Source organism: Glycine max, chromosome 16 (genome assembly GCF_000004515.6).
Source record: "Glycine max cultivar Williams 82 chromosome 16, Glycine_max_v4.0, whole genome shotgun sequence".
In the NCBI taxonomy this organism is placed as follows: Eukaryota; Viridiplantae; Streptophyta; class Magnoliopsida; order Fabales; family Fabaceae; genus Glycine; species Glycine max.
The window spans coordinates 32,309,869-32,324,747 of NC_038252.2; the positions used below are offsets into that span (position 1 = coordinate 32,309,869).

General features: G+C 32.3%; 2 protein-coding genes across 2 annotated transcripts; one reads left to right on the top strand and one right to left on the bottom strand.

Moving 5' to 3' along the window:
• Window positions 1-1,850: 1,850 nt before the first annotated feature.
• LOC100813712 (pentatricopeptide repeat-containing protein At1g12775, mitochondrial) lies at window positions 1,851-4,390 on the top strand. The gene is made up of 2 exons (XM_006599409.4): window positions 1,851-3,878; window positions 4,212-4,390. Exon 1 carries the CDS (start codon window positions 2,205-2,207, stop codon window positions 3,861-3,863), a length of 1,659 nt encoding a protein of 552 aa, XP_006599472.1. The 5' UTR covers window positions 1,851-2,204; the 3' UTR covers window positions 3,864-3,878; window positions 4,212-4,390.
• A 2,561-nt stretch (window positions 4,391-6,951) lies between these two features.
• LOC100814249 (protein unc-13 homolog) lies at window positions 6,952-12,188 on the bottom strand. Its single transcript, XM_026126118.2, has 6 exons — window positions 11,833-12,188; window positions 10,937-11,372; window positions 9,085-9,960; window positions 8,436-8,894; window positions 8,130-8,316; window positions 6,952-7,928 (listed from the first exon to the last, which is right to left on the bottom strand). Exons 1-6 carry the CDS (start codon window positions 12,186-12,188, stop codon window positions 6,952-6,954), a joined length of 3,291 nt encoding a protein of 1,096 aa, XP_025981903.1.
• Window positions 12,189-14,879: the final 2,691 nt, after the last annotated feature.

Here is a 14,879-nt window from a genome sequence, read left to right on the forward strand (position 1 = left end):
TTTTGTCAGGTAATTACTTGAAAATAATTTATGTTTCAATTTACAATTTGTCGTTAGTCTCTCTTTCTGTTAAGTGATAATGTGACAAGCTGAGTGTTATGTTAACACGTCTTATCATTGACATCTCATTACCACACATTTACAATGATGTGTTAGTGAGGAATGATGATGATATATGTCACGTCTTAGAAGACTACTTACATGTAATAAATTGAAATAATTTTTTTTCACGTAATTATTTTATAAAAAATGAATTTTTAGGTAGTAATATAAAAATTACTTATTTTTCAAATATGAAAAACATATTTAATTCAACATGAAAAAATAATTTTTTAATTAACAAATGATAAGGAGAAGTTTTATCAAAATAAATAATTTAATTTCAGATAAAATGATAAATGATAAATTTTATTATTTTATTGAAATTAAAAATAAAAATGATAATCCCAAATTTAAATTATGATTAAAAACAAATCTTATAAGTCAATAAGAAAAAATCATTTCTCAAACACTTTTATTTGATCAAATAAATTTGTAAAATTGTCAAAAAACTAAAAATTAATTAAAATAACTTGATTTAAGCAACTTTATCTTATTTATTTATTTAAAGATGATTCATCTTTCAAAATAAGAAATACATTAAATTAATAAGATATTTTTTTATTGGTAGGAATAAAAAATACTTTTTGAAATTTACAATAACTCACCTATCAATTTATCATGTTTAATCAATTGATTTATATTAATAAAAAGATAATAAAGATGAAATTAAAGATTTAAGATGCATACATTTAATATTTGAACAAAGCTAATAAGGAATTCAACAAGATGTATATTTTGGGTTCAAATAATAATAAATGAAGAGTGATGGAAGACATATGTTGCATGCGTACATTGATCATAATCTGCAAAACACTAACTATATATAATTTAAATATGTTTTTCATTCTTAAAAAATATTTTTTCATATTAATACTTAACATTCATTTTTTTCAACCAACTATATGAAAAAATTTGTTTCAATTTACTACATGTCATTAGTCTCTTTCTATTACTACATATGATTACATATGTCTAATAAGTGACATGTCACTATCACTTCATAGAAAATGATGACCTGACAATGAGGTGTCATGATGTGACATTCTATATGTCACATCATCACTTAATGAAATTAGACTAACAATATATAGTAAATTGAAATATTTTTTTTCAAATATTTGGTTGAAAAAATGAATACTAGGTAGTAATTTGAAAATGGTGTACTTTTAGGTAAGAAAACTTATTTAAGTTTTTTTTAAAAAAAAATTGGGAATAAAAGTTTTTTTTAATCTATGAAAATAAAAAATAATGTTAGAAATTTTACAATAATTCATGCATCCTACTCAATTAACCTAAATTTTATTAATCATTGAAACAAAGGCTATGATCTAGGCAAATAGAAACAAGGAAAATGTTATGAGAAGTGAAAACCATACGAAAAGAAAAGGGATGAAAAAGAGAATTTATCATAATTTGATCTCCGTTGTAGGTCATGACTAGAGTGTAGAGTTTTAGAACCATGCTTATAGTCTCTAGACATCGATCCATTTGCTTCAATCTTTTTTTTTTCTTCTTCAAATCTTCAAAAAACATTTCAATTTTGATTTTTTTTGTGTATTTGTTTAAATGTTTGAAAATTTTAAAATTTAAATTTTTATTATTTTGAGTAGTTCCTAAAAAGTATAGTTATAGCATAACTATTTTTTTTAATCTTAACTAGTTAAGAAATTCATCATACCAACTATTTTCATCGGATTGATCCATTAATGGACAATCACATAACAACATAACTGTGAATAAAGTGTAATGCATCAGTTAACATCGTCAAATGTAATATCAAAAAAAAAAAAAATCAAACACAAATTGCACAAAAGAAAGAGGAAATTATAGAAATTGAAAAGAAAGAAGAGACAAGAAGATCTTGGAAAACCCATTTCAATGGGGGTGCCACCGTGCCAGACCCAATTAATGTGCTGGCAAAACTTGATTGGCTGTATCTATCACGTCAAATTTAGGGTATAAACATAATCAAAGCTGAATATTTCAATTTTATTGTTAGCGCATTGCCCTCTATCAGTTCATGCCTCAAATTGGAGCAAATTGAGCTTTGATCTCTGTTTCACAAAAACCAACCAAACAAACACAATCCATTCAACACAACAATGTCATTCTCATTCTCATTGTCAAGAAGGTTAAGCTCTTCTCCCTCTCTTTCCATCCCAAACTTTCCTCCTTTTCTTCCAAACCCCACTTTCCCTCTTTGCTTTCACTCTCAGCCTCCATCCATTGAAAATGTTGTTGATGATACTGTTTCCCAGTTCAACCGCCTTCTCCTTGTGCGTCATACCCCACCCATCATTGAATTTGGCAAGATTTTAGGATACCTTGTAAAGATGAAGCATTATCCTACTGCCATTTCCCTTTCTAGACAAATGGAAGTCAAAGGAATTGAGCCAAATCTTGTTACTTTGAACATCCTCATCAATTGTTTCTGCCACTTGGGCCAAATGGCCTTTTCTTTTTCTGTATTGGGCAAAATTCTAAAATTAGGTTATCAGCCGGATACCATAACCTTGAATACACTCATGAAAGGTCTATGTCTCAAGGGTGAGGTCAAGAGATCACTGCACTTTCATGACAAGGTCGTAGCACAAGGATTTCAGATGAACCAGGTTAGTTACGGGACACTGCTCAACGGACTATGTAAAATAGGAGAAACGAGATGCGCCGTCAAGTTGCTGAGAATGATTGAAGACAGATCAACTAGGCCTGATGTGGTAATGTACAGCACCATCATTGATGGCTTATGCAAAGATAAAATTGTAAACCAGGCTTATGATTTTTTTTCTGAAATGAATGCTAGAGGAATTTTTCCTAATGTTATTACTTACAGTACTCTAATATGGGGCTTTTGCCTTGCGGGTCAGTTGATGGGAGCATTCAGTTTATTAAATGAAATGATATTGAAAAACATCAACCCGAATGTTTATACCTATAATATATTGATTGATGCATTATGTAAAGAAGGAAAGGTGAAAGAAGCAAAAAAATTATTAGCTGTAATGATGAAAGAAGGGGTAAAACTTGATGTTGTTTCTTATAATACTTTAATGGATGGGTATTGTTTAGTTGGTGAAGTGCAGAATGCAAAAGAGATATTCCAGATTATGGTCCAAACAGGAGTAAATCCTAATGTTTGTAGCTCCAATATCATGATTAATGGATTATGTAAGAGTAAAAGGGTGGATGAGGCCATGAATCTCCTAAGAGAAATGCTGCATAAAAATATGGTTCCTGATACATTGACGTATAATTCTCTTATTGATGGTTTGTGTAAATCAGGGAAAATTACTTTTGCTTTGGATCTTATGAAGGAGATGCACCACAAAGGTCAACCAGCTGATGTAGTCACCTACAATTCCGTATTAGATGGTTTATGCAAAAGCCAAAATCTTGACAAGGCAACTGCACTATTCATGAAAATGAAGAAATGGGGAATTCAGCCAAATAAGTACACATATACGGCACTTATTGATGGATTATGTAAAGGTGGAAGACTTAAGAATGCACAAAAGCTTTTTCAACATCTCTTGGTTAAAGGCTGTTGTATAGATGTCCGGACATATAATGTCATGATCAGTGGGCTTTGTAAAGAGGGCATGTTTGATAAAGCTTTGGCCATGAAGTCAAAAATGGAAGACAATGGTTGCATCCCTAATGCTGTAACTTTTGACATCATTATTCGTTCTCTTTTTGAGAAGGATGAGAATGATAAGGCCGAGAAACTTCTCCATGGAATGATTGCTAAAGGCCTATTGTAGTAAGAATAATCCTAGGTAAGATGCTTTCCAACTAGAATTTAAGTTATTGTGCATTTTGATGGTGATCGATCCATGTTTATTTTGTTTCAAAGACTATGCTATGGAGATTTCATTTGATTAAAAGCCACATGCTCTTTCATTTATTTTGGTATTGTAACAATAACATGTGTTGATTTTTTTCTGAGTCTTACATAACTACAATTTTCCTTTCCAGTGTACTGTCTATCTCTCTCATCTACTTCTGAGGATTTGTTTTTTTGCAGAGAAGGAAGAGTTAAAACCTAAAGCCTTTTTGTTTGCATCATATGAGTTGTCTTTGGTTTTAAAGTTGCTGTTGTTTTCCTCCAGGTCATTGCTGATAAATTAATGGGAGCTTCTTGAAAGAACAGAGCATATTTTGTGAGTGACAGTTTTGCCATGTGTCACCCATTCCAACGGTCCTTTACCTGAGAATATAATTGAAATGTATGATTTTGAATCGATTCACCCAATTAACTGTGAAATCTAATATAACTTCGTTGCGCTTTGATTTCTATTTTCAATTGACTGCAGTTGAACAAATCTATACTCACATCACAGGTGATTAGCATATTTAATTTCGATTTTGAAACGTTATTTCTTTTGATCATTTTACTATGGACCCTCGATGAAATATTTGGGGAATTCGAATTTGAAACTTGAAAGTTGGTGTCGACATCCAATGCTTATATATCCCCCATAGTATCAAGGGGAATTTTACTCTTTAAGTCGCAGTTTAGTATTGTTCACTTTGAAACATTTGATACAGAGCTTGTTGCTATGCATTAAGTTAGCAGAGTATAATTTGCAATAATATATTACATATAATTATTATTTCTTTCTTTATATTTTTATCATTTTGTTGTAAACACATTTTTAAAATTACATTCCAAAATCTAAGAAAATAGCCTTTTCTGTCTGATATTTTGTTCACAAAACATTATCCTTATGTTGTGCTCTAAAATGTACCTTACATAAGCTGAAAAAAAAAATACTGAATTAAGAGTACCTGCTAAATTTTAAACATTTCAGATTGTTATTTCCCCATTACTTTCTCATTTCTATGGAGTACGATATGATAAAGTTTTGACTTTTAGGTTTATTATAGTAGCAGAACTACCTCAGGCACGGGAGGAGTGATTGCACTAGTAGAAATAGGAAGTACAATACTGCGAAGTTTTATATACATAGTATTCATTATTTTTATGAAGTGACCCTCACTTTTAATTTTATTACAAAGTCTTCCTCCACTATTCTTATATATATAACATATCATTCCCATAACATATCATTCCCATGGACATTTCAGGATTCATCCAAGAATTTGGTCTTACCTCTGTTATTTTGGCAGAAGCAGGGGAATTGTCTTGCTTTATGTAATTAAATATAAATTTTGAAATTAATAGAAACTATAAGGGTGATATTTCTTTTGGGATGTTACATAACAGAGGTAGATATGATGTTACATAACATCATCTATGAGTTTGGTCTAACCTCCGTTATTTTGTGATGTCTTGCCTTAAGTTATGTCATCGTTTGTATCTTTAAAAGATGAATTAAATTACGGTATACTTATGGTTAGCTCAAAAGTAGGATGAATCATATGATGTTTGATATAATCTTTAAAACTAAAAAATTAGCACTTGCGTCCATCAATGAAAATAAGATTTTTCTTTATTCTCTTTTGTGATATTAATAAAGGAGGAATCGAGTTACACTATGCATGTTTGGAAGGGCGTCAATTGACCTTGTCCAACCCAAAAATCATGTCAAATATACTAAAATAGCACATAAGCTACAATAATAAGCATATAAAAGATTTGAATCGGTATGATGTGATGCCAAAGCAAACATAAGCTACGTGAGTTAGACTTACACCTATACTGTCTTTGTCCATATTAGTTTCATATAAAGTCATTTTCAGTGATTCAAACCATTCAATTATAACTATACTATCTAGATTATTTGTGTTGATTCTTATAAAGATTGAAGCACAACAAATAATATTAAATGGTTCTTATTTTTGTATAGTTTTAAAATATATATCATGTTAATTTTAAGATACAGGATGTATCAAATAATTTAATTAATTTATAAATTTCAAGATTGATCTATATTATAGAAACTTTTAATCCAACTAGGAGTTTTGAGATAAAATGATCTAATAAAAATTTATTAAACAGTCTAAGAGTAGGTGTTCTTGGTGAAACTTGTTTTCTCTTGTCAATAATATAGATTATTGCCACACATCTTTCAATTATAGAACAAGAAATGATGCCAACATATTCAACTTCAGCTTTGCTATTAATATATTTCTATTAGAATTTGTGTAATTTACATATGAATAACTATTAAATTTGATTTTAACAAACATTAATCAATCACGGCGAGTTGGCAACTCTCATAATATATAATGTTTTACTGCCTTATGCTTATCATTTGCCAAGTGTTTGAAAATTGTTTTGGCATAAAATTTTATTGATTGAATATCAAATGTGTTTCAGAATAAAAGAGCAAAGAACATACTAGTTGTTTCATATATACTTATGTCCATTACCTATTGTGAGAATAACTTTTCGAAAAACCATTCTCTTTCTCTCTATCTTTTTGTCCCTTCAACGAAGAAAAGTCCTTCTCTTGTTAAGCCCTTTACGTTCACACTGAATTTACAAAAGCAAAATTTCGTTTTTAGTTACAGGCAATTTTGTTTTCCGCACTCTGTATACTAATATAACTGGTGGCAGCATCATAGCTACAAGCTACTCCTGAACTAAATGCATCGATACCAAATTACACGACAAAGTTGTGTTTCTTTCGTTCTCCCTTTTCTTCACAAAAAGGTAATATAGTCCCTTTTAACATGCAATAGTTTCTTGAATCATTTGAATGTTGAACATGCCCAGAGATGAAAGCAAGATAGTTCTTTCTTGAACCAATATATTTCTCAACTTTTCTTCTTTTGCTACAACCTTCACCCTCCCCTCTGCGAAACACTTTCTCATCCTAGTTAATAGGAAATAATTATGTAGCCACGATGTTTTTCAAAGTTTATTGATGTGCCTCTTTGTTGTCATCTCCTCTTTGCTATTTGGAATGTCCTTTTTAAGAAGTTACTTGCAGTTCGATCATTTCTATAGCACAATACCCTCAATATTGTGTTGGGGTCTGCTCTATTCCACTTTCCTGTAGTTGGTGGCATTGGCAACTTCTGAGCATTACCAATGACTCCTATTCCACTTGTCTCATTTGATAAGGTACTTAAGTTTTCCATCAATTGTTCAGTACTCATTCCCATTAGTGCCATCACTCCCTCCACTATCTCAGCCGCTTTCTCCACCTCAGTTTCTGCTATCAATTCTTCTCCAAAACTGCAGAATAGCTGCTTCAAACTGTCAAAATCCTCTCTAATACTTTCATGATCTGATTCATTGAACACCCTGGTGGTTCCACCAGCAAGCAAAACTGTGAGGAATGCATCGAAGGAGGCCTTCATAACTTCCTTCGCAGCCGGTGCTTGAGCTCTTTCTGTCAGAATTGCTGTCATTAATTTGATGTTATGCTTGAGAATTGTCAATAATTGGCTAATCCTAGCATTGGCTACATCGCCAACATAGAGGCTGTCATAGAAAAAAGGGTTTGTGTCAAAGAACGTGAGACGGTAGGAAGCAACTTCTGAGACATGCTGGCAGGCTGCTAGGATGGTGGTGTTGGTGGTTTCAAAGTATGAAGTTCTGTTACTATGAGTCTTGTCGCTGCTTGTGAAACAGTGACGGTTAGAAGGAACAACTCCTGGGGTCAGGGAGAGTGATTTGTCAAGTGAGGGGATATGAGAAAGGAGGTAGTGTAAGGTGTTGAGACGAATGTAGAGGCGCTGTGTTCCACGGCTTGTGCATGAGTGAGGATGATTAGCTTCATATATTCCATATATGTGTGGATCTTCACAACTAACACTGCAGGGGCTAGCTATCTTCCACAGCTTGTGGAACTTTGAATTCCTGTTGCACCTGGTCAGTGGGGGAAGAGACGGAATGTAGTTCTCTTTCAAACCTGAGAAAATTTAGATCAAAATATAATAAATCAGAATGCTACAATCTTTGCTGTTTCCTAGTCATTGTGACTTGACTAGCAAGTACTGTAAGTCTAACCTTTCTTGAGCTTTTCTTATCTTTTATTTCGAATCAAAAAGAAAAAAAAAACAAATTGATGAAGTTTTGTAGAGTAAAGGAGGTTAGCTTAAAGAGTACATACCGCATGCAGCAACAAACATTGTGTACTCCCGGAAGATTTTTTGTAATCCATCAGCAAGTTCTTGAACTAAAACTTCAGTTATTGGTATTGGAATTTGAAAGAATTCTTGCACAATCTTCTTGGCCAAATTCATAAGCTCTACAGCTGATTTTGCATATGGCTCTGATTTAGATTTTGGATTCCATGCCTGAGATAAAAAGAAAACAATGCATAAATTACCTTAAAAAAATGTTATTTAATTTTCTTAATGCACAATAGATTGTGATCTCCCTCAGTTATATTTGTAGGAAAGAGTCTAAAACTTACTTCAGATTCTTTTGCTCTCTGCAAACACTCTTTTCCTTTGTGCAGTGATTCATCTATCCATTTTCTAATACGGATCATTATGGTTGACTCAACTTCAAATGGAACCATCTCTCTCACTACTGTTTTGCCACCATCCTCACAATCAGCTGAGTCTTCAACTACCATTTGAACCAAAACATCTTCTAGAATTTTAGCCCTCTGCAGTACTAAAACTACCTCAACTGTTATAGATGTGGTCATTTCACTTAAATACTGCTTTAGCAAATGTCCATAGCAATTGTTCAGTGTCAATGCTGCTACTGCACCAGCTATTGTGTTCCATTTCTTCAAAATTGGACTATAATTTTGTCTCTCTTTCAATGCCAAATATTCAGTTTCCTGAGCTAATTGAAGCATAACTTCACCTATTTCTTTCTTTGTTTCAGACTCAGCAGATTTGGCATTTGCTGCTTCCATCATCTACAGTCATTAGGCAACAAAGACATTATGATATTTTCTTTTTACTTTTAAATTAAAAAGCAGAAAATACTATAAGTTTGACACCATTAGGGATTAAAAAGCAGAAAATACTACAAGCAGAAAACTCTACAAGTTATATACATGCTTCTAACGTATCAACCTTTTGGATTGTTTCTTAACAAATACCTACCTTTTCAAAAGCATTTTTCAAGGAAGAACAGATATAGTCATCAATCCGGCCCTCAGAGGAATTCGCTCTAGTTTTTTCTCCTTTTTCTTGCCTTTCTTCAGAATTTGTAACATCTCCCAAAATCTTGGATGCTAATAACACCACAGGGAGAAGGTTTTCAATTTGTCCAATATCACCTCCCTGAAAATACTCATGGTAGTTAAGAAACCTTTTATCTGCCCACTCTTGCAGTGAACTGAGGACAGATTTCAATATCTCAATATACAAGGACTCCCTTTCTTTCTTAGCATCATTTGCCACCTCATTCAATAATGTATGTGAGGCACAAAGAAGGTCAGGTTCTATCTGCCCAGTTTCTACATATTGTTGAAACATCACCCATGTGAAACACACATTGTGGATTGGCCTATTGATCCCCAGTGTTGACCATGTTTTCTTTATCAGACCAAGTTGCTCATCCACTTCATCAAGCACTGATGTCTCATCCCTTAGATCAAAAATGGACTGAAGGAGGGAAATGTAGAGGTGAATGTTCACTGGGTATCCATTAGCCCAGTGGCAAACATTGGTGGGAGTATCATCAGGGCTTCTCATTGATAAGGAAGCCACAGAGTTGCTGAAGGTTCTCATGGTGTCTGAGTTTTTGCCAGTGTCTAAAGGTTTGAATTCGGCGCTACGTATAATTTCCTTAAGGTTCATGGCAAAGGTGTTGGTCTTTTGTATGGGAATTGAAGGGTGCAAGAGGAGACCTACTTCAAGGAACTTGAGCTGCCTCTTTTGCCACAAATGGTACTCATGGGAATCATTGAACTCTGAAGGCTTTAGGTGGCGAAGGAGTTCCAAAGGGAGAATGATAGTTTCTGCTTGTCGGCCAAGCTGCAATTCAAGTGTTTTGAAATAATTAGAGGGAATAGAAACAGGAAGAACTTTTCACTAGTGTAGCAAGAATTGGCAAATTTTGTGAACAAAATAGATTCATTGTTTTCTTAATATATTTTAGCTATACCACACTAATGACTCCATTTTCCATTTATGCGAGAGACTTTATTTGAGAACCAAGATGCCAATTTTAAGCATTTGCAAAATCATGCGCGACAAAAACTAGAGGCATAGAGCATTCTCTATTTCAAGATCCAGAACTTTTCCCATTCCTTGTGCATATGATCAAATTAATAAGTTCCTAACAGCTCAAATATATCTAACCATTCAATGTAAAGTGAGCAAATACCTAGCTCAGAGTTTTAACTAGAGACGGAACTAGAATACATTATTAATGAGACTCAATCAATTAAAAAAAAAAACGAATTTTGGCTTGAAACAATACTTATTTGATACATTATATGGAGCAGATTGGAAAGGGAGTCCTTTTCATTGACACAACACTCGTATCAAAGATTTAACCAATAACTTGTTCAACTAACTGAAAATAGGGATTCCATTGCCGTCTCACCCCAAGTATTTGTCATCACACTAGGCATCGACGATTACGCCAAATACCATTCTGCAAAACTAAAACCACAACAGATAAAAGGCCTATAACAACAACATTGAGAACTCCACCCAAAAGAAACAAACAAAAAGAAAAGAGTAAACAATGTAGCACAAACATTTTCAAGCACAAAAAGATCAAATTTAATTCTGATACACCATCACTAAAAAGATTTTTACGCCTTCAACTAATTTCTAAATACGACTTTTAAAGTGAGTATTACAAAAGTCAAAAATCTTATCATATAAGGCAATATAATTAATTCGCAGTAAAAAACAACGTGAATGCGTTTCAATTAATTTAAAAAGTTCAAATAAAAAAACTTATTTCCTTATAGAAAAATGTTTGCACATGTTGTCTTACTTGGCCAACAAGCGTCCTCATGAGTGTTTTCCTCAGCCGGCTATCGCTCTGCTCCGACACCCCCATCTGCAGCCTCATAACCTCCGCCATTGTCACGGTCCTCCGTGGCACGGCCTGAGACCGAGGACTCCGCTCAGTCACCGGCGATGCCGGTGCCGACACCATTATCCTCCGAGACAAGGAGCTTCTCAGCATCCTCAGCCCAAGCGCTTGCTTCACCCTACTTGTCTGGGACACCGGCAGGCTCCTCCCATCGCCATTGCATGCATCATGCTTAGAATAAAACGTGATCGGGCTTTGGCCGCCGAACCCCGGTGAGGACCGGCACGCCGTGAAGAAGATTTCATAGGCAGTTTCCCTTATGTCATCATGGTCGAGACCTTCAAGCTCGCCAAATGGCCAGGCGAGGTTGCTGTCCTTGTCATAGAGACACAACCTGTGACAGAATAGAAGTTAGTTAAGAGTTTTCTTAAGACAGTTTTATATCGTATCTTGCTATAAATGCATGGTATCATCCTTCCAAGGTTTTCAAGCATGGTCTAGGGTTGCAATTTTGGCTACAACATCAAGGTTTTTGGAGTGCCTGCAACCGTCATTGTGGCTGCATCTATTTGCAATTTCAAGAAATGTGATGAATTTAAAACCTTTGCACCGTTCTGTTCATCAACACTTATCTCTTTGGATAAATTTTCTTTAAACGCTTAGGAAGAGAATAAAAAGCAAAATAAATCAATTTTCTTCCATAAGTTTAAAATCAACCTATGTATAAAAATTGAAGTACATAAATTAGTTTAGATTTACGGAAGAAACTTAATTTATTCTCTTCTCCCGTAAACATTCATGAAGAAAAAATTATCCAAACAGGAAAATTTAGATAATCTTGATATCACAATAACCTGCGTTTGCTGGTAGGATAATAAAGCTCACGATGATAATAGTGGTTGATGGACGGTGATGAGGTTGAAGGAAGGAGGAGGGAATCAGATTCAGTGAATGTGGGGGAAGGGAAGGGGCCGGGGTAGGAGTCGCGGCGGGAATGAACAGTGGTCGGAGGCGGCGAGAGGGGAAGGAAGGAGGGGCCGGGGAGCGATTCGTGGCGGTTGTGGCTACCAGCGTTGTAGGACTGATCAAAGAGGGAATTAGGGTAGGGATCATGGTGGTGGAGGAGCTGGGGAGGGGGGATGAAGATGGTGGGGGAGAGCGGAGGGACGGTGCCGGTAGCAGAGTCGTAACGGCGGGCGTGGAGACCCATGTGGTTGTGGCATGCAACGTTAAATGTGGAGAGGGTGGGGTGAGGATAGTTTCATTTTATCTATTATTTAGTTATTATCAGAAAAGAAAAGAGAAAAGAGGAAGATGATGGTATTAGGGTATTCTTAGCAGGTATGTCTGTTAATGACGGTTGCATGGGATTCACGAGAGAGATTGAGAAAGGATAATATTAGTAATGACGCGTTGGGTTAGCTAGCAATGTTATCCAAAATCTTACGAGCAATTTTAAAAAAAGAAAAAAGAAAAACACTTCTGCAATGTATGTCTTTGCTTTGATCAATGTTCAATAATCATCAATACCATGATTTTAAATGCCAACTGGTTTGCCCTAGTTTATCAATGTTATCACGCTTTCCATTCTTATTAAGAATGATAGTTTCTTTTAAGTCAATTATATTATATTTTATAGTTTAAGATAAAATTAAGAATGATAATCTATCAATGTTATTTTATTACATTCTTTTTTTCTCGCCCAAATGAAATTAGTTTTTTATTTTGTTTTTTCAATTAAGAATATATAAAAATATAATTAGTATAATTTTGATTGTTTATAAGAATTATTTTTATAAATTTTATTCATATTACAGTGATTTATTTTTAGCATTATACTTTTGTTGCCCCCCAAAAATTAATATATTATTTATTTGTATAAAAAACTTTGTAATTTTTTTTTTAAAAGTGTATTCTGTTAAGAGTGACTATCTTTTTCTTGTGCATAGGAGGATGAGGATGTAGAAGGGAGATTTATTAGCTTGTGGGAAACACCATCACCATCAAATATTATTATCAGGGTTTTAAATATCAGTACAGGACCATAATTTGGACTGAAACATCAAGATTTTTTAACTGTTCGCAACTGCGATTGAGATTGTGTCAGCTTATTTGTCCACGACATCAACAAATGTGACAAAACCGCAATGTAACTGCGACGAATATTTAAAACCTTGGTTATACTATCTTCAGTTGGAAGCTCCTCTGGCACCACATTCAAACTAGAGGAAATTTAAAAGGGAGAAGCATTCTTTTTGCCGGGAGATGATTCATCATGTGCGTTCTGCCATTTGGAGGAGGAATCCAAGTCTCACATCGGTTATCTCATTTCTTGGAGTGCCGCTTATATATTTGTTAGACAACTTCACTTAATGTCAATTGATTTAAGATGAAATCTAACATGTTATGTCAATAGAACAAGACCTTTTTTGTTCTCTTATGCTTCATTGACCTCTTTCAGCTTTGGGGTATCACTTTTATCCTTTTTCTTTTCTATAATATTAATATATAACTATTTGTTGGTTGATTAAAAAAAAACCAGTGATGACGGTGATTTTCATTTTTCACATATGCCTATTAAATTAAGATCAAATGTTAATTTTGTTTCGGTCCCTGACTTTTCAAACATACTGTCAAAAAGCTATATCAGAAGGATAATAGGTATATAAATTATATTATTTTAAAAATGAACAATTTAATTTGTAGTATGAGTGTATTTGATATTATTATTGTATTATTTATATAAACATTAAATAATTTTTTTATTACATTATTATAGATAATGACAAATTAAAATTAATTGTATTATTAAATATAATGTTTATGAAATATATATAATATAATTTAAAAAAACTTTTACGTTCTTAAATATATTTTTGACTATGATAATGTAGTGCTTTTTTGGTTTTGGTTTTTTATAAAATTATTTTTTTAAATGGTATTTCTAAAATTATTTTTTAGTTTTATTGTACAGCTTGTGTAGTCTTTTTGCGTATCTTTCTCTCCATAAATATAAAATATATACTTTTACTTTAGAAAAAAAATATAACAGTTAAACATGTGTATCCAAATATCTCTATTAAAATAAAAGAAACAAAATTACAGCTTTAAGAAAATAAAAGAACCAAGGTTATAATTAAATCTTTATATAAATATTAAATAATATTATTTATTTTACTTATTAATATAATAGTAGTATATAATTAATATGATATAATTAATATTACTATCATAAGTATATATTCAATATTAAATTCAATATTATTTATTATATTTATTAATATATATAATAGTAGCAAATATAGAATAAATATTATACACATGTAGGCATTCAATATTATATTTAATATATAATTAATATTATAAATGCTTTTTTTTTCAACGACGATAATAAGACTAGAGCAATGTTCTTTGATATTATTATTGTATTATTTGTATAAACATTAAATAATTTTATTTATTACATTATTTTAGATAATGACAAATTAAAATTAATTGTATTATTAAATATAATGTTTATGAAATATATATAATCTAATTTAAAAAAAAATTTACGTTCTTAAATATATTTTTGACTATGATAATGTAGTGCTTTTTTGGTTTTGGTTTTTTATAAAATTATTTTTTTTAAATGGTATTTCTAAAATTATTTTTTAGTTTTATTGTACAGCTTGTGTAGCCTTTTTGCGTATCTTTCTCTCCATAAATATAAAAATATATACTTTTACTTTAGAAAAAAAATATAACAGTTAAACATGTGTATCCAAATATCTCTATTAAAATAAAAGAAACAAAATTACAGCTTTAAGAAAATAAAAGAACCAAGGTTATAATTAAATCTTTATATAAATATTAAATAATATTATTTATTTTACTTATTAATATAATAGTAGTATATAAT

Excerpts from the sequence above, each read along its gene's own strand:
- LOC100813712 (XM_006599409.4), top strand. The coding sequence starts at position 2,205 with ATGTCATTCTCATTCTCATTGTCAAGAAGGTTAAGCTCTTCTCCCTCT.
- LOC100814249 (XM_026126118.2), bottom strand. The coding sequence starts at position 12,188 with ATGGGTCTCCACGCCCGCCGTTACGACTCTGCTACCGGCACCGTCCCT. Across the intron at positions 11,373-11,832 it reads TATCCTACCAGCAAACGCAG|GTTGTGTCTCTATGACAAGG; the intron begins GTTATTGTGATA and ends ATTCTGTCACAG. Across the intron at positions 8,317-8,435 it reads AGAGAGCAAAAGAATCTGAA|GCATGGAATCCAAAATCTAA; the intron begins GTAAGTTTTAGA and ends TTTTTATCTCAG.